This window comes from Primulina tabacum, chromosome 15 (assembly GCF_025594145.1).
Source record: "Primulina tabacum isolate GXHZ01 chromosome 15, ASM2559414v2, whole genome shotgun sequence".
Taxonomy (NCBI): domain Eukaryota; kingdom Viridiplantae; phylum Streptophyta; class Magnoliopsida; order Lamiales; family Gesneriaceae; genus Primulina; species Primulina tabacum.
The window spans coordinates 5,289,757-5,312,164 of NC_134564.1; the positions used below are offsets into that span (position 1 = coordinate 5,289,757).

Sequence of the window (22,408 nt, forward strand, 5' to 3'; positions counted from 1 at the left end):
CTCAGCTCTCAAGGCTGCTGCTTCTGCATCCCGTTGTTTCTTTTCTTCCACAGCTGCCCGGCGAGCCGCCATTTCCTTCTCTCGGGCTACCTTCTCAGCTGCACGCCTTTTAGCAAAAGCTGCTTGCATCTCAAAGTTATCTGCATAGAGGAGTGACAGGGTTGTGATACATTAAATAAACAGGACAAAGAAATAAGGAAGCACAGAAGATAAAGTATGTACCGGGTTGAGAGCCCGAGCCAGCCACCTCATCAATTACCCGGTCTATGGGGTCCTCAGCCCGGGAACTCAACCCGTAGGCCACTAAGTTCTCTTCTGAGATAAGGATGGAAGAGGAGTACTTGTGTCCCTCCACGAGGGTTTGACTCATGGGGAAAGGCTCCTCAAATTTGTAGGATGGAGGAAGGGAAGGTTGTTGGGGAAGGGAAGGGAGAAACCGGGTTAGACAGGGTAGAGGACCCAGGAGTTGGATGTAAAAAAAATCTTCCTTTCCATCCCTTTTGAGAGGAAGGGATGTCATCAAGGAATCGGGTGTTTAGCCGGGATTTAAGAGAAAATGCATTATCCCCGAAATGGCAAGAAAAATAATAGTGAAGGATGAGGGGGGTGATGAGAAGATTATTCATTTTAAAAAGGACATAGGCCGAGGCCATAATCCTGAAAGAATTGGGATGAAGTTGATTGACAGGTACACTAAAAAATTTGGCAACATCGATATAAAAGGGATGAACGGGAAATCGAAGACCATTCCTAACCTGGTCCCGAAAGAAAGTTGTGTACCTGGGAGGAGGGTTATCGGCCCTATCAGAAGGCCCAGGTATCAAGATAGAAACGAAAGAAGGAATATTGCCCAGCGCTCGGAGTTCCTCATCTGCCCCAGAGCGTAAGGCGCTTCGCATAGAGGAGAACCAGGGAGTTCCCGGGATCTCGATCGCCCGAGGACTCGAGACCTTGGCTTTACCCTTACCCTTGTTCTTCGCAAGAGCTCGGGCCCGAGAGGGGCCAAAAGATGAAGGTTTAGAAAAGAGAGGTTTGGTTGGAAGTGCCACTGGTTTTTTAGAAGGTTGGGTGATGGAGCGACGTGGGGGAGAGGTGGGAGAATCGGAACGAAGTGCGGAAGACTCAGCGCTAGGAGAGCCTCGCGCATTCGCTCCTGAGGTGGAAGAAGTAGAGTGAGACATTTTAAGAGAAGGAAACTTACGATGATATATGCGGTGGAAGATTGCTGGAAATGATTTCGCACAAATAGAGTCTCGAGAAGAGAATTCGCAAGAGCTTCGCTGCAATTTCGAATTTGAGAGTAATTTTTGGAAAACCTGTTAGTTAGTATATATAGGCGGTGGGGGAAGATCTCAGCCGTTTATTTAAAAAACACGCGTGGACGACCACGATTTGCCTAGAAAATTGTACCAGACATACGATGGGGCACACGCAATAATTAAAACTGTCAGACTTATCGGCTCCTCGAAATACGAAACGTTCTTGACCGTTGAAAGATAGGGCACGCGTTATCATGGCACCCCGTGGGTTACCCAAGATCTCATTATAGCCCGGGAGGTTTGAGGCCCCGGCATTTACTCTTAAGCCCGGGAGGTTTGAGGCCCGGCATCTTATCTTAAGCCTGGAGGTTTGAGGCCCCGGCATCTTATCTTAAGCCCAGGAAGTTTGAGTCCCCGGCATCTTATCTTAATCCCGGGAGGAGTAAGGCCCCGGTACTTCATTTTGAGCATGGGGAATTTTAGGGCCCGGTTTTTTCAGTTGGTCACTTATCAGTTCTGGATATTTATTCTGATTAATTTTATGGTACATATATCATGCAGTGACAATGAAATACGGGCAATAAGAGTAACTAGATAAGCATTTTTTTATTATTATTATTCCGGGAATTCTTTACCCGTTACATTAAAAAAATTCCTCTTCTACAGAGGCTATCCACTTAATCACAAAACTCTTTACAGAGCTACCAGTGAACGCCTTCATAAAGCTAGCGGAGTCGGCAATCTTCTGCAGCGTCCTCCTCTCTTTATGAAGCAATAGTTGGAGGATGTAGTCGTCCTCAAAGAGGTTCTCCGTATCAGAAATCTGCAATCATTCTCGATACTTTGCAAGCTTGGCCACCAGCTCAGGAGTGATAGCCTCCTCCCACTCGTGAAGAAGCTGAAGTCCTTGCAGCTCCTCCCAGTAATGGAGGATCTTTTGGAAGACTTCATCTTCCAATTCAGATTTCCGTTTCTCAAAAGCTGCTTGCATGAACTCTGCTGCCATGTCGGGAGCTTTCGAACCACTGGAACCCGCCATTGCACTTCTTGAGGACTGAATTGATGGAATGTAGGAGAATATGTAAGCGGGTTACTGTATATATATATAGGAAGGAATCAGTCTCCACCGTCGATCCGAATCCAATCGGACGATCAGAGGGAATCTAGAAAATTGAGCAGGTAGATGAAAAGACGTGTACGGATATCGAGGAAACAGGCTCATTATTACCTCGGAATACGAACAATTTTCGACGGTATCACTGTTAACGCATGCAGCATAATGACATTCATTGGATTTCCCGAGAGTACTAAACAATGAATGTTCAAAACCTGAGAGATATGGAAACCTGACACCTCATCACTTCTGCAGGATATTTAGAGACCCAATGCTCTTATTCACTCTGGGATATGTTTTGGAGTAAACATGCATGACTGATCGGGACAGCGAGTCAAGCTCTAGCCCGACTATTTTTAGGATGTGTTGTGATACCCCTGTAAAGGTCCGGGTTAATGATGACCCATTTCCGGGTTAATGTTGACCCGGGTTATCGGTTGAATAGCCCGGATCAGAAGCCAACTGCCCGGGTACTTTTCCTCCACCCGGTCTCTCATACAGGTACCCAGGTAACCAACTACCCAGGCCACCTCGAGAGTTGCACCACACTCGAGTGTGATCGATACAGGCAGTCTAATATGTCAAAACCACTTGGGTTTGGAGTGTCCGAGAAGTCATCAGAAGCTAGTATGGTAAACCGACTTAGTAGGTGGTGTGATAATCGAGGTAACTACCCATTCTTCCACTATAAATAGCAGGTATTAAAGTCATTTAATGATTCTGAAATCTTTGAACTAAAAGCACTTACATATTTTCCCTCAAATATTGCTTGTGTTCATTTAAAAGCCTGCTGACTTAAGCATCGGAGTGGCCACACCGGACATCCCTCCGGCACCCATTCACGAGTTACTTTCTTGTTTGCAGATGTTGATCTAAGCCATTGTCTTCACTCAAATTCCCAAACACTATAAATTATTGATTTGGTCCGTTGGAGCCCCGTACCCGGCTCACCCATTTCAACGAGATCACATCAACAATCTTAAAAATCATCTTCTCAAAGTTAAAAGTGATGCCAGTGCCAATGGCAAATAGTACAAAAGCTTGTGGCTTAGAAACCACAGTGGAATTGGATTATGATTTCCAGTTGTGAACGATTGTTTGTGAAGCACGTAGTAGAATGAAAATAGGTTAGTGGCGGAGAGACGGCTTGGATGACTAGGAAATTGTGTTATCAATCATCCAGTGAGTACAGAGGTAGCCTCATTGATGTCGGGCTGAACCCCTTTTTCCATCCTCCGCGGGAGTGTTGTGTAAAGTATTGATGATATCGGAGTTGAACTAAAGAGATTTAAACATTCAAGTATAATTGGAAACTAATTTCAATTTAATATATATTTTTAAGCAATTGAATATATTTTTTTGGAAAATCATATAACAAAAGACATCGCATATACAATTATTGAAAAATATTGTGATTATAATCAAATAATAGTACATTTTACCAAACCTTTATCCAAAATTAATACAAATCATAAAACAGAAGATATCTAACGTCTTTCTCTTTGTGATCCAATTGTAGTCCGCGAGTTGAAATAAACAATATGGTTGACAAAATTATTTTGCTTGTGTCGAAAACCATACTGTCCATCCTTTTAACTTGAACAAAAAAAAAAGAATCGTCCTAATAAATTTTTATTTAACGTCATTTAAAATCCAAATTTCATTTAATTACCTAAGAAACGAATCCCATGTCTCATGCATCATGCCAACGCAAGTGTTAACTTTGAAAAAAATGTGGAATATCCTTGACATATGTTTGGATATGCCTTCTATTGCCAATTAAAACTCGATGTCACCTGAGACCGGGCTTTAGCTCAAGTGGGGTCTCACAATCTTTCCCCTATATAGTGGCTTGGGTTCGAACCCTCCCCACCCCATAGTTTAGGAATTAAAAAAAAAAAAAAAAAACTCGATGTCACCCAAATTTAAATGGCCAGAAATTAATTTGGCCATTCATTTCAGGCACACCCAATTAATTGGTCATTAGATACACTATAACATATTGTTTACTGTGATGGATAAGATAATTATTGATTGTTCAACACATACACACCAAACACCACACATTTAGTCAAATTAATACAAATTATCTGTATCAATCAATTTTTTTTTTATCACTCGTGTTACGCTTCGACATCTTCGCTTGTCCAACACCACATATCTAACAGTCCCAAATGATAATATTCTTGGGTAAGGTTGTCTAATGGCAACCCTTGTTTCAATGAATTGAAAGGGGAACCAATTGTTATAATATAGACCATGCAAGAAGAAAAACTAACTAAATTAACCGACATCAACTTGGAAGAAAAAATTCAAAGAAACAAACGATCTGGAGGTGCAACTTCGTCTATTTTTCCAATTTAGTCTCCCAATCCTCAATTCTAAATATAATGTGAAATGAACTACACCCAAAAGTCGGTTAAATAGATTTGATAAACATTAATCCAGAATAAGATGCTACACCAACATCTAACAATGGTACCATAATAAATCAACACAAACAGCCTAAACAATAGTGTATTTACTGACTTGGGTAGCCATTTTCTCGTGGGGAATGCATTATATTTACTCCTACAAAGTCTGCATGCCGCTTCACTACTTTGAGTTTCAGCAATCTCTTCACAACTTGCTTCATGGTAGGTCGGTAATAATCAGAATCATGAAGGCACTGTATACCCAGACAAGTAATTTTACGCCCGTCGACAGGATCGAAATCACCTTCAGCCGTTAAACTTTCATGGACAAGTGAGTAATTGTCCAAGTTATCATGATATTTGTCCCAAGCCCATTCATTAACGTTTGGCATCTTACATACCCTATCTTCTTCAGTATAAACTCTTTTAGATATCAAGCTCAGAAGTATAGTCCCAAAGGCAAACACATCCTGCTCCTCTGACCATATACCTGCCAGAAAACCCAATAATACATCTAATCGAAAATCAACAGTTAGACTCAACACACTTTTGTAGTATTAACTTCTGGTAGGAGCTAAATTTACTGCTGAGAATAAGATCATATATTGGTGCTTTATTTGCAAACCAAGTAATCTACTTTGATTATGGAAATCAACTACGGATTTTATAAACAACTTCTTGTGACCAACAAAAACGTAGCTTAGTTTTAAGCTTAATGATTGTCCTGAATGTAGGTAATGGTTTCATGCTATGCTTGGTGCACGAGTACAATTTTTTATTAATGAAAAATTAACTTGACAAATGGGTAGAAACAATAAATAAATTCTTTAAGAAAAACAAAATTTATAGAACCAGCACTATAACTGTTTAACGGCCCACAATAAACAACAGTTTTCATCCTTACCTCAGTGGAGCTAAGAATACAAGGGATGGCATACCTAGAATGGCTGCACGTTCATCGATATAACCATAGCACCCACGGACCACCACTTTTGTTATCTTTGTTCTGTCTGGAAATATCCCACCAGTGATCGTACCAAAATCACATAATTTTGGGTTATAGTCCTGCGTGATAAGTGAGTAAATTTCAACAAACGATAACTTTATACCATAATACATAGTCGAATAAGGGAAAAAGACCTCCTCAAGAAGTATATGAGCAGCATCCAGATTGCGAACAATGTAGGGCTTGTATCTCGGATTTCCAGCATGTAAAAATTTGAGAAGAATAGCAAATCTGAGGGCAACTTTGATTCTTTGAAGCCAAGTAAAACCATCTACAGATAACACACGCTTAGGTAAATAATTGAGATGACATCTGTATAATAAGTGAACATGCCCAAAAAATACACATCTTAATCGACCAGCAATATGAAACCTCCGGTGACAGCTCACACCAGACACAAAAGAACTTCAAAGTACGGACAAAATAAAAATTCCGAAAGTACCAAGCGTCAATTCAGTTTGTGAAATTGTGATAGAGTAAAATGGATACATTTTGCTCTTCTTTTTCTTAATTTGCTACAAACAATATGTGACCAGGTCACAGAAGATTTTCTCTCTGCAATTAATTGGTTTCCTACTGAATCAAAGCTAAAGAGTATTATATCTTCTGTGTTGCTTGTTGGACTACCATCTCACCATTGTTTCCTTGCTGCTTCACTGGTCCTAGTAGGGTACAGACTATACCGATCAAGTGTATGAAGCTATCTTTCGCGGTTGAGGTGGATATTCTGGATGTATCAGCTAACTCAATGGCAGAGCCATTTTCTTGTTTTATTGAATCAGATCAAACGATATTTCAAGTAGAACTTGCAACAATTTTAATTTTGTACAATAATTTCTCAGAGCCGATAAGTGCACAATAGATCATGTTAGGGGACCAAATAAGTTGTAGGATAGTATTGTTATGGGTTCAAATGTGTTGTGCCTAGAATTACTTGGAGAACGAAAAAGCAATAAAAACAACACTAGAATTGGTTAGAGGACATTCATGTTCGTTATTGGCTAGCAGTTGCTACTTGCTTGGGCAGGTGGAGGGGAGTGTCTTCTTCTTGTAAAAGGGATTATCCCTTGGCTGAGTTTATTTACTCAGATTAGTGTTTATTAATCGAGTTGTTTTCTATCTTTATTTTGTTATTAAACATTGTAATTTATCTATTTGTGTTGGATTCAATGGAAGTTCGTATGTATCAATTGGTCAGATCCCAACTGGATATGAAAGCTACACAAGTGGATGCGAGATTAGAGTGCTGGACACATTAGTGATGGGGTTAGAAGAGAGAGATCGAAAACAAAAGACAGGTTGTATTCTATTGAAGCAAAATTGGGCGAGGTTGATCAGTAGTAGATTTTTCGGTGGAAAGGAGGAGAAATATAAGACTGAAAAATCGATGAATTAAATTGGAGAACAAAATGGAATCCAGGCAACAAGGGCTGCTGGAAACAAAATCGCTGACGAAAGTATTCATCAACTGGAGAGTTTCAAGGGAGATTCACAACAAATTGTCAACTCACATGAAACTTAACATAGTGCTAAAGCAGAAACCAAAGAAGCGGTTGCAAATCTCAAAATGCATTCCGAGCATGTCGGTCGAGAGCCACAAAGTAGACCAAATTCCTTTTGTGAGGAGAGGACCAAAAGATTGGTGAGGAATTGGGACAAGCCTTAATAAGAAGAGTTGATTCCACTAGTTGCATCTCAAAAGAACAATTGCACAATGTTGAAGGGGATAAAAAATTGATACAAAACTCCATGGATCTAAGGACTCATGAGAAATCGTTGTTGGAGCATATTGTTAGGCAAGATTCAAAGGGGCGAGCAGCTGATGGAACAAGTTCGGGCCGAAGATCTACTGATTCCCGCAAATGGAAAAGAAAACGGTGGAATTGATCAAACAATACAGTGGACGGAAAGCGGTGAAGCCTTATGGATGTGTCGCGTCGTTGATGCAGGAAGAGAAGTCAGTCGAGCTTTCTAATGCTGTGATCGGGTTTGTGATACAACTGGAGTGGGTTTTCGTGATGAGCTACTAGTTTATGAGGCACATAGTCTACAATTGGAAGAAGAAATAAACCATGGACCAATTACAATTATTAGGCTATTTTGGGAAGGCTAAGCCATATCACACCGCAAAAAAAAGGCAGCATAATTGTGGGCAGACTTACCTCCAAATTTTGACAGATGATGGAGAAAAGTGGCTTGAACAAAAACGAGAAGCTGTAGAGGGATTTAGGACTGAAAGAGTAGGGCTGCGCGGATCCAGGGTACTCGGTGGAAGGTAAATCTCCAACTTACCCTATGAAATTATTAGGTTCTCTTGCTGGAATTCATATTTTGGTAGTGATGAGCAGTGGCGAAAGCCACAACTTTATTTGGAAATTTGAAGTGATTAAGTGAAGAAATTGGGGCTGCTAGTTTATGATAACTTATATATTTGTAATTAGGAGAGCATCAGATTACACCAAGTGGGATATGTTATGGGATAAGAATGAAAAGCGGAGTTCGTACGATAGCAACAAAAAATAGAAAGGGACGAATATGAAGAAAAATATAGCACTGGAATATGCATTTCTTGGTGTAACCTTGCCATGGGGCCTGAGAAAGACGGGTATATTGCTAAGCGGAGACGTAAAAGAGCTTAATATGTCCATTTCGAGTTTAGATGGGCTGGAAGAGAAATTGAATTAACAGCACAAAAATACAAGGCACATTGTATATCGTCAAATTAAATTGCCCTCTTAAAGGGGCTGCTAGCTATTAAGACATGGATCATAACAGCTATAGGTGCACGAGTTGGACTTACTCCTCAAGAGAGTGCAATAATAAATTTGCTTCGTTCGCAAGGAGATGAATCTGGACTTGTTATTTTCTCTTTAGCAAAAGGATGGTACGAAGAAAGGCAGTTGACTCAGTAAAATTTGATGCCAGCAATGGGCAAAAAGTTCAGTCGGCTAGTATCAGTTTCCCAAAAGCAATGATGGTCGTGTATACAAGGAAGAAGGAAGCAACCGAGGCGGCATTCATAGTAGATCAAGTTTCAAGTTTCAGTCTTGAAGACAAGACTGATTTTCAAAAGGGCGGTATTGATAGGGGCTTGAGTAGACTGGGCCCAAATAGTCTACATCATAGTTGTCAATAGCCCTCGCAGCCCTAGCTATAGCGAATAGCGTGGCGAAGCGACACCACATCGCTACGCGCCATGGACTTTGCAATAGCGCTCGCTATTCTCGCTATTGGCACTATAGCGACAATCGCGATAGCTGAAATAGCGGCGCTATTGCAAAGCGAAGCTACATGCTTATTTTCTGTCCTTTTATTTCTCTAATTTTGGTTTTTTGGCAAGTACTTAATAGGGGTGTCAAAATGCGACACGACCCGTCAACCCGACACGACCCAACACGAAAAAAATCAGGTTCGGGTTGAGGTTTTTTCGGGTTGGGTTGATTCGGGTTAGTGCCATGTTAGGCGGGTTTCGGGTTGGGTCGCGGGTTGACCCGCGAACTTTTTTTTTGAAAATATTAACTATATTTTTATATATTGTATGCTTGAACAAAATTTATTGTATATTTATATGATAAATTTTCATCATTTAACATTTATTTTGCATATTTTTATTTTTTTTAACAATTTTTTATTTGATTTAGTAAATATACTTTTAATTTTCTACGATTAAACTTTCAAATTTAAATCGAAAATTTTGTTATTATGTGTTTAAATTAAAATATTATTATTATTTTTTATTTTTTTGAATTTTTTTCATTAATTTTTTTTAAAAAAATTAAAAAATATAAATAAAATTCGGGTTAGGCGGGTTAGACGGGTTGAGTCGGGTTATACGGGTTCGTGTTCGGGTTGGGGGTTTTCGGGTTGCTTCGGGTTCGGGTTGGGTTCGGGTTGAAAAAAAAATAAAAAAAATTTCGCAGGTTGACCTAAAACCCGACCCAACCCACCCGATTGACACCCCTAGTACTTAGTTAGGTTTTTGCTGGAAATTATATTTTTCTGCATTTCTTGCTTTATTTTTGTGTCTTCTATGATATTTCAATTAAAAAACTTAAAAATAATTTCAGGTTTTAGTATTTTACCATTAAAGTTGATGGAATATTATGCTGAAAATTAAGGTTTTTGAATTGATGTTACTATATGTTATATATTATATATTTATATACTTGTGGCGCTTCACTTTCAAATAACTCTACCGCTATTCGTTATGCGCTATAGCCACGGACAACTTTTGCGCTACGGGGCGCTATGCGCGATTGACAACTATGGTCTACATAGTATCGTCATGGGCTCAAATGTGTCGCACCTAGAATTACTTGGAGAAGAGGGGGGAGGGGGATGTTGCATGCGGGAAAAGGTAATAAAAACAACACTAGAATTGGTTGTTGGACATTTACGTTCATTAAACAATTTTTTGCTAGCAGTTGCTAGGGCAAGGAGATGGGAGTGTCTTCTTCTTGTATAAAGGAATATCCCTTGGTTGAGTTTGTTTACTCAGATTAGTATTTATATAATCGAGTTTTCATCTTTATTTTGTGATTAAACATTGTAATTATGCTTGTGTTGGATTCAGTGGAAGTTAGCATGTATCATATCTCCACCATGATGGACAACTACCCTTGCGTTAACAAGGAGAAACTTGATTGTGGCGCTAACAATTTGAAAACTTCAGCAAAGAGAAGTTAGGTACCTTTTGGAATGAGGTAATAGAGAGAATCAAGTGCCTTGAGCTCATAAACAACACCAAGATGTTCACCATCAAAGCAGTATTCGCACAATGTTACCAGACCAGGATGACTGATTAGCGTGTGGCGGCGAAGTAAAGTCAGCTCATCCTAGACAAGCAAGGTGTCATCTGTCAGACTTCTCAACGGAAGCATTAAACATGCATTCTCTAGAGGATAACACACCAATAATCTAAGTTCGTTTTCTCCAGGTCGATAGCTGTATATTACAGGAACTTCCCATATCTTCACCACAACATGTTGGACCCCACCATTTCGTACAATTTTTCCATGGTAAAATTTTCCGATTTGGAAATGGCCGAGGAAGTTTTCCTCACTAAAGTTATCGGTATAACAAAGCAAACTCTCATAAGGGACTTGTGAAAGTGTATCGTAATCCATTTCGCCAATCTTCCAGTCCAAGTCTTCACTTCTGTACACTAGTTTACAAAATAGGAAATTATTCTCTCAAGGAGGCAAGATCTGATGAAAGAACTTTTGGGAAAATATAAGCACATGTAATCTAATCCAACAAAACCTTGAGGACAAAAAAACAGCTAATACTCAATAACTTGTACAAATATTCATGATCTAACGTTGGGCCACATGGCCTAATGCATCAGCAAGATTATCAGTATCAATTTATCCAATTATAAGAAAATCATTGCAAAAACATCAACTAAGAAGAGATTGTGTTAGTCGTTCTGCAGAACTAACAGATTGATAGTAATGTAAGAAAATTCTCTTGAACTAACAAGAAAAGCAGGCAATATTTAAGCTAGCCTGGATAAAATTTAAAAAAAAAAAATTACATTAAAAATAGTTCAATTGAATGTCGACTAAAGGTCTGGACCATGGTTCGCTGTCGCGGTCGCGGAGATCGGAACGGATGCTACCGTTCCAGTTACAATGAAATTTCACGGAACGGTCGCGGAACGGGTATTTAAAAAAAATATTATAAATATATAAAAATTAAAAATTTTGGAAAATATTTAGAAATATAAAAATTAAAATAAATATCATTTAAATAGATTATTTGATGTAAATAAGACATTTAAATTGGCGACGGTTTTATCCAAACAATGCATGTGCTCAAAATTGCATTATTTGTACTACAAAGCAAAGATACGACGTGCAATAGAACCTACAATTGCACTATTTGTACTAGAAAGCAAAGATACGTGCATTATTAAATCCGTCGCTGATTCGAATTTGCGATGGTTTTATGAAAATTAGTCGCTAAATATAGCGACGGTTTTGACTCAACCGTCGCCGATTTTAATTTGACGACGGTTTTATTCAAACCGTCGCTAATTATAGCGACGGTGTTATTAAACCCGTCGCCGATGTAAATCGGCGACGAATAAAAACCGTCGCTACATACATAAAATCGTCGCTAATAGCGACAGTTCAAAACAAAACCGTCGCGAATTGCGTTCCGGTTCCAACCCGGAACTTCGTCAAGGTTGCTGACGTTCCGGTTCCGGCCGTTCCGTACCCGTTTCGGCGAACCATAGTCTGGACAGAAGACAAATAGATGAGATGCAAAAACAAAAATATGCAAACATACTCCAAATCCTTTAAAATAAAGAAATTGAAACCAGGGGAAATAACAGAGTTCCACAACCCATTCAGTGTATATCCTCAGCCGAAAAAATCAGCAAAAATTAAAATTAAATATATGCAATAATAATGCTAAAACGCCGAGTTCCCTCGCAAAAAACGCCTGCAGAATCCCTAAAGGAACAGGAAAAATACAGGCAATCAGAAAAATTCGATTGTGAAATAAAAATTACGAAGGCATCAAAGGATGGAAAACATGGGTTAGTTAACCACTTTCTCAAGCATGGGAATTTCCTTACTCCATATCTCAGAAAATAATTCTTAATATTATCTTACAGAACAATAAAAACAAACAAACAAAGGCGAAAAAAAATTCTGAAGAATCGCTTACTAATATCGACTCTGACAGATTTTTGACATGGGATATAACTAACACGTAATCGGGAAAAACCAGATATAATTGAGATTTTAAACAAATAGAAGAATCCTGATATCTTAAATAGAAAATATTGAGGCTGCATACCCTTGTCGCCAAATTCAAGTGCCCTAATTCCTAAGGATATTTAACGTTGCTGGAGAAAGTCTGAAGAAATTCAAGGAGGATTCACAAATAGTTTGAAGAGAGGCGTGGATTTGCTTTTCATAGAACCTAAAACAAGAGTTTGAATTTAAACATAAACAGGAGGCGGTATTTTATTTTTTAACTTCGGTCAACTCTTTTTTTAAGAAAATGAGCTCATCAAGTGTACTTCAAATACACTTGAGAAGGTCATTGTCTTAAAAAAAATGTTGACCGAAGTTATTTAACCAATTTCTCCAAACATGGGGAGTACACGAATTGTACATATATAGGTAAATTGGAATATCAATTTATCGGTTTTTTATTAGTAAATAAACTATTTATAAATTATTAGATTATTTAAAAATTATATTATGAAAAATAATTATCGACTCAAATATATTATTACTTAATTTTTATCATCATGATAAAAATAAAATTAATAAATATCTATGATCATAGCTCAAATGTATTGTTTTCGGACAGCAAAGCAAATATAATAACCATTTAGCTTTCCAAAATCTGATATTGATTTGTTGGAATTTGAAAAAATAATTGTTTTATTAAAGTTATAGATCATGAAAAGATAAATCTTTTGGAAAAAAACTGTATGTTTAGTTTATTTAATTTATTAATTTTTTAATAACAGAGGTATCAGAGCCAAGGTTTTTCTAAATCGTATGGTTTTGATATTGAATAATTTATTTCTAACCACACAAGAAAGTTTTTCAGAAAATTTAGCACCACGAAAATTTATTTTTTTTTCCAGATTTTCGAAAAAAAAAAAATTAAATCTGCCCGGAACTGTTCCGGGCAGTCCGTGCGCGCAGGGCCGCTGCGCTAACGCAGGCGTCGGTGGTTAGTGATAAATTATTAGATATATGATTGATCAGTTAATTAAATTTGTTTAATTAATTGATATTAATATTTGATATTAAATGCATGAAGGATGATCGAGAGCCTTGACCAATGTGTTAGGTGTATGTTAGGATATTTTACTGTTTTATTCGGTTTTTTATTAATATTTGATATTATTAAAGTGGGCATGGTTTATGGCCCGTTCCCACCCCATGAGATGTATCCCTTATGTGCCATGGCTATTTAAATGTAATTATTAGAAATAGTGGGAGATCAAGACTGGAAGATGGTGGGCCCGATGAACGAGATGAAGACATGTAAAATATTGGAAGCTCTTGTAATAGTTGCATTTGCATCCCTGCATTCACCTAGGTTTTGGACCAGGATCCATGTTTGGCTCACGTGGATCTAATAGTGTTGGCGATCGATCATCCTTATTTATTGTTGAATGTCATATTATGATATATGTGATATATAGTAGTATGCATGTATGTATATTATTAGATAATATTGTTGCATGGATCCGGCAAACATACAAACTCGTGGCACGCGATTTGAAATTAAAATGATGAGACAATTTTAAAATTAAAATCCCTCATTTTGAATATGATTCAAAATTCATATCAAACCGTAAAAGTAAAAATTAAAAGAGTTTAATTTTTCCTTGCCTTCCATCAATAGTGGTTGCATGTTGATCGCTACCCGCGGACAGTGTCTGGCTCATATTATTGGGGAGGCCTGGACGCCGGAAAGCTGTGACTTCCACCGGACATATGATGTGAATTGAGTGGAACTCCCATGACTTCGGCTCATATTATTGGGGGAACTCATGGCGACCGTCTACTACAATTCAATATTGATGGGTCGGTTTGGCACGCGAAAATAAACGACGTCATATTATTGGGTCCTTATTAAACGTGAGGCAAAACACGCGGAGGTTGCATAGGGATGCAATTGGACTCTACCTTTTAGAAATTATAATTGGCTGATATTATTCGGGATTATAATTGGCTAATTGGACTCCACGTGCCCACTAAGAAAATACGATTTCCCTTTTTCATCAGAGGGTGGTGGAAATGTCAAAATAGTGGGAGGGAGATTTATAAAATAAAATCCATATTTTATATCTTAAAATTATTTTAAAATAATCAGCAACAATTATTCTGTTTCCATATCAGTATATTTTCGATTTTGTCACGTAATCCATTTTTGTTATTAACAAGTTAATCGTAACTAATTTTCAAGACTGGTTGGGAAAATTGTTCTAAATTCAGAGAAAATGATATACACACTAATGTCAGTCCTGCTGAACTGACAAAGCATGCAAGATGGTAGGACCATAGTATGCAACCTAAAGTGTGATGTGCTCGCTTCTATGTCAAATGAACTGTAGGGACAGTTTGAGGAAATGTTGAATGCTGCTGACATTCGAATACACATGCAAGAGTTGCATGGTACATGAAACTCGTACAGTGATGCACACCACTTTTAAAAGCTCATGACTACACGAATGCAAGATGGGGCTTTGGCCCATGAGCATGGTGTAATATGACTGTGCTTATTGAGAATGTAGTGGGCCTGAAATATGTGATTCCTAACGAGTTAATTGATGACATAAATTTTTGTCTTTCTCTTCCTCATTTGACGGAGTTATGGTGAACTTCAATTTGAATAAGATAGATGATAGCCTTGAAGAGCTAGTCAATACACTTATAACTTTTGAGATCACCATAAAACAGGAAATTATTGTTTTTCTTATGGGCCTCTCGTCAGACGAAAATGGCCCACAATGTAAGGGAAAGAAATGTTCTGCCCTTCACAAGAAAAACAATCCCAATAAGAGGCAAACTCTGAAAGACACTTAAAAGGCCTACAAAGCCCGCTAAGTTAGAACATATTTATTTCGCTGCATGAAGTCCGGACATAAAAAATTATATGTGCCAGAAATGTTCTGGAAATGATAAGTGAATGTCCAAGTAAACATGATTTCAACAACAAACAAAATAAAGTTAGATGATCCAAATCCCACACAAATATGGCACGCTAGACTATGTCACATTTCCAAAGAAGGATGCACAAACTAGTGGGAGAAGGCATGTTTGACTTGTTAGACATAAATTCTCTACCTGCTTGTGAGTCATGTCTAAAAGAAAAAACGACTAAGACTCCATTTGATGGAAATGTGGAACGTGCGCATGGTCTACTGGATTTGATCCACACAGACGTTTGTGGCCCGCTAAGTGTTAGCACAAAATATGGGCAATCCTACTTCATTATCCTTACCGATGACCACTCGAGGTATGGGTTTGTTTATGTTTATGAAACACAAATCTGAAGCATTTGAAAGGTTCAAAGAATTCAGATCTGAAGTAGGAAAACAGCTAGAAAGGAGTATTAAGACACTTCGATCTGATCGAGATGAAGAATACTTGAGTGCTGAATTTTTGGGTTATCTAAAAGAGAATGAGATTCCCTCACAGTGGACTTCACCAGCAACACCACAATTGAATGGTGTTTCTGAACGTCGTAAGCGAACCTTGTTGGACATGGTTCGATCCATGATGGGATTCACTGAATTGCCTACATCGTTTTGGGGCTTTGCGCTTGAAACTGCGGCAATGTTGTTGAATAATGTCTACGCTAAAGCAGTTGATAAAATACCATATGAGATATGGATGGGAAAAACTCCCAAATATTCTTACAAGAGAATATGGGGATGTCCTGCTTACGTGAAGCAGACAGTGGGAGACAAATTGGATAGTAGATCCATTTTGTGCTACTTTGTAGGATATCCAAAGAATTCTGTTGGATATTATTTCTATCATCCCAATGAAGCAAAAGTGTTTGTTTAAAGAAATGCCACCTTTTTGGAAAAGAAATTTATATTAAATAGAAAAGGCAAGATGATAGAACTTGAAGAAATTCAAGATACTCCCTCAACTATAGAAGTTGAACCCATTTCCCAAGAACCAGTAGTTGAAGTACAAGCTCCTAGAAGGTCTGATAGGGTTATTAGACCACCTGCAAGATATACGCTTCTTCATGAACAAGGCCATGATGAGTCTTGTGTTGGATGTGATCCAATGAATTTCAAAGAAGCAATATCTGATACTGATTCAACCAAATGGCTTGAAGCCATGCAGTCAGAAATGGACTCTATGTATTCAAACCAAGTCTGGACATTGGTGGATCAACCGGAGGGAATCGTTCCTATAGGGTGCAAATGGATCTACAAAAAAAAGCTTGGGGCGAATGGGAAGGTAGTGACCTTCAAAGCAAGACTGGTTGCAAAAGATTATACTCAAAGGCAAGGAGTTGACTGTGAGGAAATTTTTCACCAGTTGCTATGTTTAAGTCCATTAGATTACTACTAGCCATAGCATCATGGTATGACTATGAGATATGGCAAATGGATGTAAAGACTGCATTCCTCTTTGGAGACATCAAAGAAGAAATTTATATGTCTCAACCTGAGGGATACACATCAGTGGGAAGTGAGCATAAGGTATGCAAACTTCAGAGATCAATATATGGTCTCAAGCAGGAGTCAAGGAGTTGGAACCTCAGATTTGATAGCACTATCAAAGAGTTAGGTTTTGCTAAGAATCCTGAGGAATCATGCGTGTACAAAAAAGTTAGTGGGAGTGTAGTGACATTCCTAGTACTTTATGTTGATGATATCCTGCTCATTGGGAATGATGTAGGATTACTTCAATCAACTAAAGTATGGTTAGCAAATAAATTCTCCATGAAAGACATGGGTGAAGCATCCTATGTATTGGGAATACAAATCTATAGAGATAGATCAAAGAGGATGTTGAGGTTCACCCAAACGATTTATATCGATACCATTCTAAATAGATTCTCTATGGAAGAATCCAAGAGAGGATACTTACCAATGTGTCATGGTGTTACTCTATCTAATGCAATGTGCCCCAATATTGATGGAAAGATAGAGATGATGACACGGATTCCATATGTGTCTGCCATTGGTAGTATCATGTATGGTATGATATCGACACGTCCTGATGTTGCTTACGCTCTGAGTGTTACAAGCAGATATCAGGCGAACCCTGGTCCAAAGAAATTGGAAGGTCGTGAAAGATATTCTTAAGTACTTGAGAAGGACTAAGAATTTGTACATGGTCTATGGGGGTGGAAAATTAAAATTGGAAGGCTACACTGATTCTAGCTTCCAATGTAACGTAGATGATTCGAAATCGACCTCTGGTTTTGTATTCATGCTATATGGTGCGGCTGTCTCTTGGAAAGGTTCCAAGAAAGACACCGTTGCGGATTCCACCACTGAAGCTGAATACATTGCTGCATCTGATGCAGCCAAAGAGGTAGTTTGGATGAGGAATTTTGTCCAAGAGTTGGGCGTTATTCCTAATGGAGTTGATCCAGTCCCGTTGTACTGGGACAACACTGGTGCCGAAGCGCAAGCAAAGGAACCAAGGTCTCATCAGCGATCCAAACATGTACTAAGGAAGTTCCACATCATACGGGAGATGGTGGGAAGAGGAGACATATCAGTTGAAAGAGTCCCCTCTGCAGATAATGTTGCCGATCCACTCATAAAGCCCTTGCCAGGACCATTGTTTGAAAAGCATCGCGAAGCAATGGGATTAAGGGTAGTTGGCTCTAGGGCAAGTGGGAGATTGTTAGAGTAGATGTCCTGCAAGCCAACGGTTGGCTAGGGAATTTATTGACTCAAGTGAAATAAACAATCTTTATTTTAAAATAATTTAACTTTTTATGGTCTTGTTATACTTTATCTGTATACCCATGCAAACAGCATAGATAAAGTCCTTGATTATGCTTTAATACAAATGAATCGTAATTCGATGTTGAAACTCATTTGTAAACACTGCATATTCTAAATTCGTTCCTAGTCGATTCAGCCGCCTAAAACAGGGATAAAGGTCGCTTGAGCTCGAGACTAGCATCTGTGATGTTGTGTACTGCGTTTCTTGGTAAGGGCATGGAGATGTCCAAACATGCAGATGTATAGTCATATGATGATTATACTGAACAACCCTCCCTCGGACTTTCCAAGTGGTTATCATTCATCGAGAGGATAAGTCCGTGGTTATGATTGTACACCATTAGTCCTTACGACCCGGGACAACACTGAGGCTCTATATGCTAGGGCTGTGCTTTGACTCGTTTATCGGCTCCAGGAGAGTCATCAGGTGGCGAGGTTGGGTACAGTTGCGACACATATAGGAGCCAGTGCATTGTAGTCGGGGATTCACCGCTCACCTACGGGTGTGGATATCCTGTGTGATCTGATGAAATAATAGTGCATGGAATCTCTGGCCAGAGTATGAGATGTACGTTAGAGAAGGAGTTCTCAAATAGTACACGTGATGCCACTATTATAGTTATCACAAAGTTATCGAATTAATATGCAACCCTCGATGAACCAATGGTTGCAGATTCGATCGGGATATATGAGATGAAGGGACCGTACTGTACGTTAATCATAATCGACTGGTTCTTGCAGGCACTATCAGTGATACCTAGGGGATCATGGGGCGATGCTACTAGACGCTCTTACCATGATCCGATGGGTGCAATCAGAAATGAGTTCTGACATTCTTAATCAAGGTGTTGATGAAAAGAATGGGGCTAACTAGGGTAAGTTCGAATAAGAATAAATATTATTCTGAATCACAAAGAGTTGTGAACCCACGGCTAGCTGTATCCCTGAACCATTGAGGGTCACACAAGCACTGGATCGTTTGTTCCCGTTGAGAGAATAAATTCAAGGAGTTGAATTTATATTATGATATAGTAAATTCAAGGAGTTGAATTTATGATAATTAAATTTTGAGAAAATAAATTCAATGAGTTGAATTTCTGAGATAGTAAATTCAAGAAGTTGAATTTATGAAATTTGGAAAGAATAAATTCAAGGAGTTGAATTTATAAAATTTGAAGATTTAATTTATTAAACTCAAAAGTTGAGTTTATTAAATATTAAATTTTGGAGGTGGTAAATTCAAGGAGTTGAATTTGTAATATTAAATTCAAATGTTGAATTTATAATATATTTAATTTATTAAACTCAAAAGTTGAGTTTATTAAATATTAAATTAAATATAGTGGGAAGTATGTTTAATGTGTTTGTGGGAGTACAAGTCCAACATACTAAATAATTAAAGTTCTTAATGGACTTTGATTAATTAATTAAACTAGTTGGACTAGTCCAATTAATTAATCAAGCTCATTAATGTTAATTATGGTAATTAGGCCATGTAATTTTTTATTTTAAAATTTTGACCTAAAATCTTAACCTCCACAAAATTGGATTATGAGATTTTCGAGACTCATGGGATGCAATCTTTGGAATCATTAATTAACTTAATTAATTTGATTAATTAAGTAAAGTAATGATTAGAGATAATAATAAGGATTTTTTTATTTATTAACCTAGAGGCATCCGAAAAAGTTGAGATGGGAATTCACAATTTTTCGGCTCTTCCAATTCCAAAAGCTCTCTCGAAATTTCTCTTCTCAAAATAAGAAAAATTCGGCTTATTGTGTTGAGTCGATTTTTTCTTCGTGTTTCATCTCTACGTAGATACTTTTTCCAAATTTTCTAGTGCAATTTGGAAGAGGAACAAGCGATCTAGTCGTGGACTTGATAGGAGGATCAAAAAAAGCAGATCTGAAGAAAGTTCGTAGGGAATTCACCAAGAGCTATCTCCGCTAACCCCGGAATAGTTGGATCCGTGTGAATCGTTCACCAAAGGTATAAACTCTAACGCCCTATGAATGTTTATGGTAAAATCATACGAGTGCCCAAACAATATCTTGAATGTCAAGATCTAAAAATTTTTAAAACTTCCGCTGCGTTTGGGCGTGTAGAAAACCGGGATCCAACAAAAACGATGTCGCGTGGCAGCTAAAGCACTGATTTGACAATGCCTGAGAAATCTCACTCATTCTTGATTTACGTAAATCTAATGGACACAATTTTCTACTCTTGATTAGATATTTCTCGTAAGTTTCTAGGCTTTTCATTATATCGTGAAGATACTTTTGTTTGTTTTTATTAAGTGTAATTAAAGATAAAAACTAGTTTTATATTATGTGTTGTAGGCTTTCTTATTTCATATAAGTCACGTGAGAATGATGATTATATATTTAAGTTTCTGTTTTATATCATTTCTAATTTATGTTATTCATAAACAAAAAAACATTTGTGGGACTCTCAGATAAAACCCACCTTGTTCTGGGTTCGGTGTGGGGTGAGTCCAAAGCAGATTTAAGCAGGGTAATAGGTCCATATTTTTCCTAAATGAGGGGGGTATCGGGTCTGGGTAAACTCGTCCCATTGACATTCCCATATAATGCGTGTATGAAATGTACTCGAGAACTCCCGAATGCAAGACATGATTGCATGGATTCAGTAGTCTTTAATGTTGAGGATATATACCTTTTTGAAGCCGAAATCCCAATGTTAAAAGTCTCAGACAACTTTCTGTTGGAGTACCGTTTTCTTGCACCCAAGACGCAACGGAAATTAAAATTTTTTGTTTTAATGTTAAAAATGTTTTTGGGGGGCGTATGATTTAAATAAACATTCATAGGACATTTAATTTTTTTTTAACTTTGCGTTTAAGAATGATGAACACTAAATCAGTCCGACATTAGCGGAGTTGGTCTTTGTTGTAAATCCCTAAGAACTTTATTCAATCTCCTAATCAGGTCCACGATCAGAAACTTTGTTCTTCATATAGATCGCACTAGAGATTTAAATGAAATTTGTTTCGAGATTGGATAAACGGAATTTCAAAAATCAGGCAACGATGGCCGAATTTTTTTCTTCAAAAATTGAGTTGGTCGAAACTCTATGTGAGGAGAAGAGGGGGGGAGTTTTGCACAAAAATTATATTATTTCATATAATCTTTAATGAAATATTTATAAGTTTTGATTCATGATCAAATCAGGAATCCTACTTGGATCATAACACTGTTATCTCATTATTTAAAATATCTCATGTATATATTTTCTTCTCTTGAAAATATAATACATAATTAAATCATTATCAAATTTTGATAATATATATTTATTTATGCTTAAAATTTATTTTTATTTAGTTACTCGATTAATTAATTAATATATTTTATACTCTTCTAGAATGTTTTATGAGAATTTTGTACTTATGTCGTCATTACTATTACAATTATTTACTAGATTCTAAATTTATTAAATAAATAATTGTGAACTCATTATAACCTTGATAGACAATCAAACAGCTCTGATGTGTCTAGAGTACAAATCTCGTTCAAATAATGAAAAATGAAAATTTTGAAGGACAAAGTTTTTCACTGATCTATTTTTGGCATCTGCCAGTTTTGTGAACTCTTTCAGTAAAACAGGCAGTTTCACTCTCCTCACTTGATTAGCTCTTAAGCTAACTTCCACATTTTTCATTACATAGAATCAACTTATGAACTCTTTTATAAGCAATCTGTTTGATCTTCATCAAACTACAGTAGCCAAATTCAACCCCTTGAACTTGATTGTCTCAACGGGAACACGGAATTCAATACTTATGTGACCTCAATGGTTCAGAGATACAGCTAGCCGTGAGTTCATGTTGGAACAGAACATTTATGTTATTTTGTTAACAAATAATTAAGACAAAAGTGATCTAGGCTAAACTAAAATTCAAACCAAACGGAACTGATTATGTCCATAAGCTAAACTAATTTATATAAACTAGACTATTCTAGCATAACTGACTCAGACTTAAACTGAAATATAGACTAGTCTAGCAGAACTGACTCAGGCTTAAACTGAAATATATCTTAACACTCTTATCAGTTTATCAGTTATCATTATTCAGTCTCAATGACATCTGTTTACAACAGAGTGCTAAACTAATTTTTGGAT

The 22,408-nt window shown here is 37.5% G+C and overlaps 1 protein-coding gene across 5 annotated transcripts; it reads right to left on the bottom strand.

Moving 5' to 3' along the window:
* Nucleotides 1–4,697: 4,697 nt before the first annotated feature.
* On the bottom strand, nucleotides 4,698–12,748 carry LOC142527283 (putative serine/threonine-protein kinase PBL17). 5 transcript variants are annotated; one of them, XM_075632041.1, is made up of 6 exons: nucleotides 12,472–12,605; nucleotides 10,704–10,957; nucleotides 10,484–10,628; nucleotides 5,928–6,064; nucleotides 5,726–5,852; nucleotides 4,698–5,277 (listed from the first exon to the last, which is right to left on the bottom strand). In XM_075632041.1, the coding sequence occupies exons 1-6, from the start codon at nucleotides 12,599–12,601 to the stop codon at nucleotides 4,895–4,897; spliced, it is 1,176 nt and encodes a 391-aa protein (XP_075488156.1). In that variant the 5' UTR covers nucleotides 12,602–12,605; the 3' UTR covers nucleotides 4,698–4,894. The 5 variants fall into 5 exon arrangements, with proteins under 5 accessions (XP_075488156.1, XP_075488158.1, XP_075488160.1 ...); XM_075632043.1 differs by having other exon boundaries at nucleotides 4,699–5,277; nucleotides 10,704–10,950; nucleotides 12,604–12,739; XM_075632045.1 differs by having other exon boundaries at nucleotides 4,699–5,277; nucleotides 10,704–10,950; nucleotides 12,472–12,611.
* Between the last annotated feature and the right edge of the window lie 9,660 nt (nucleotides 12,749–22,408).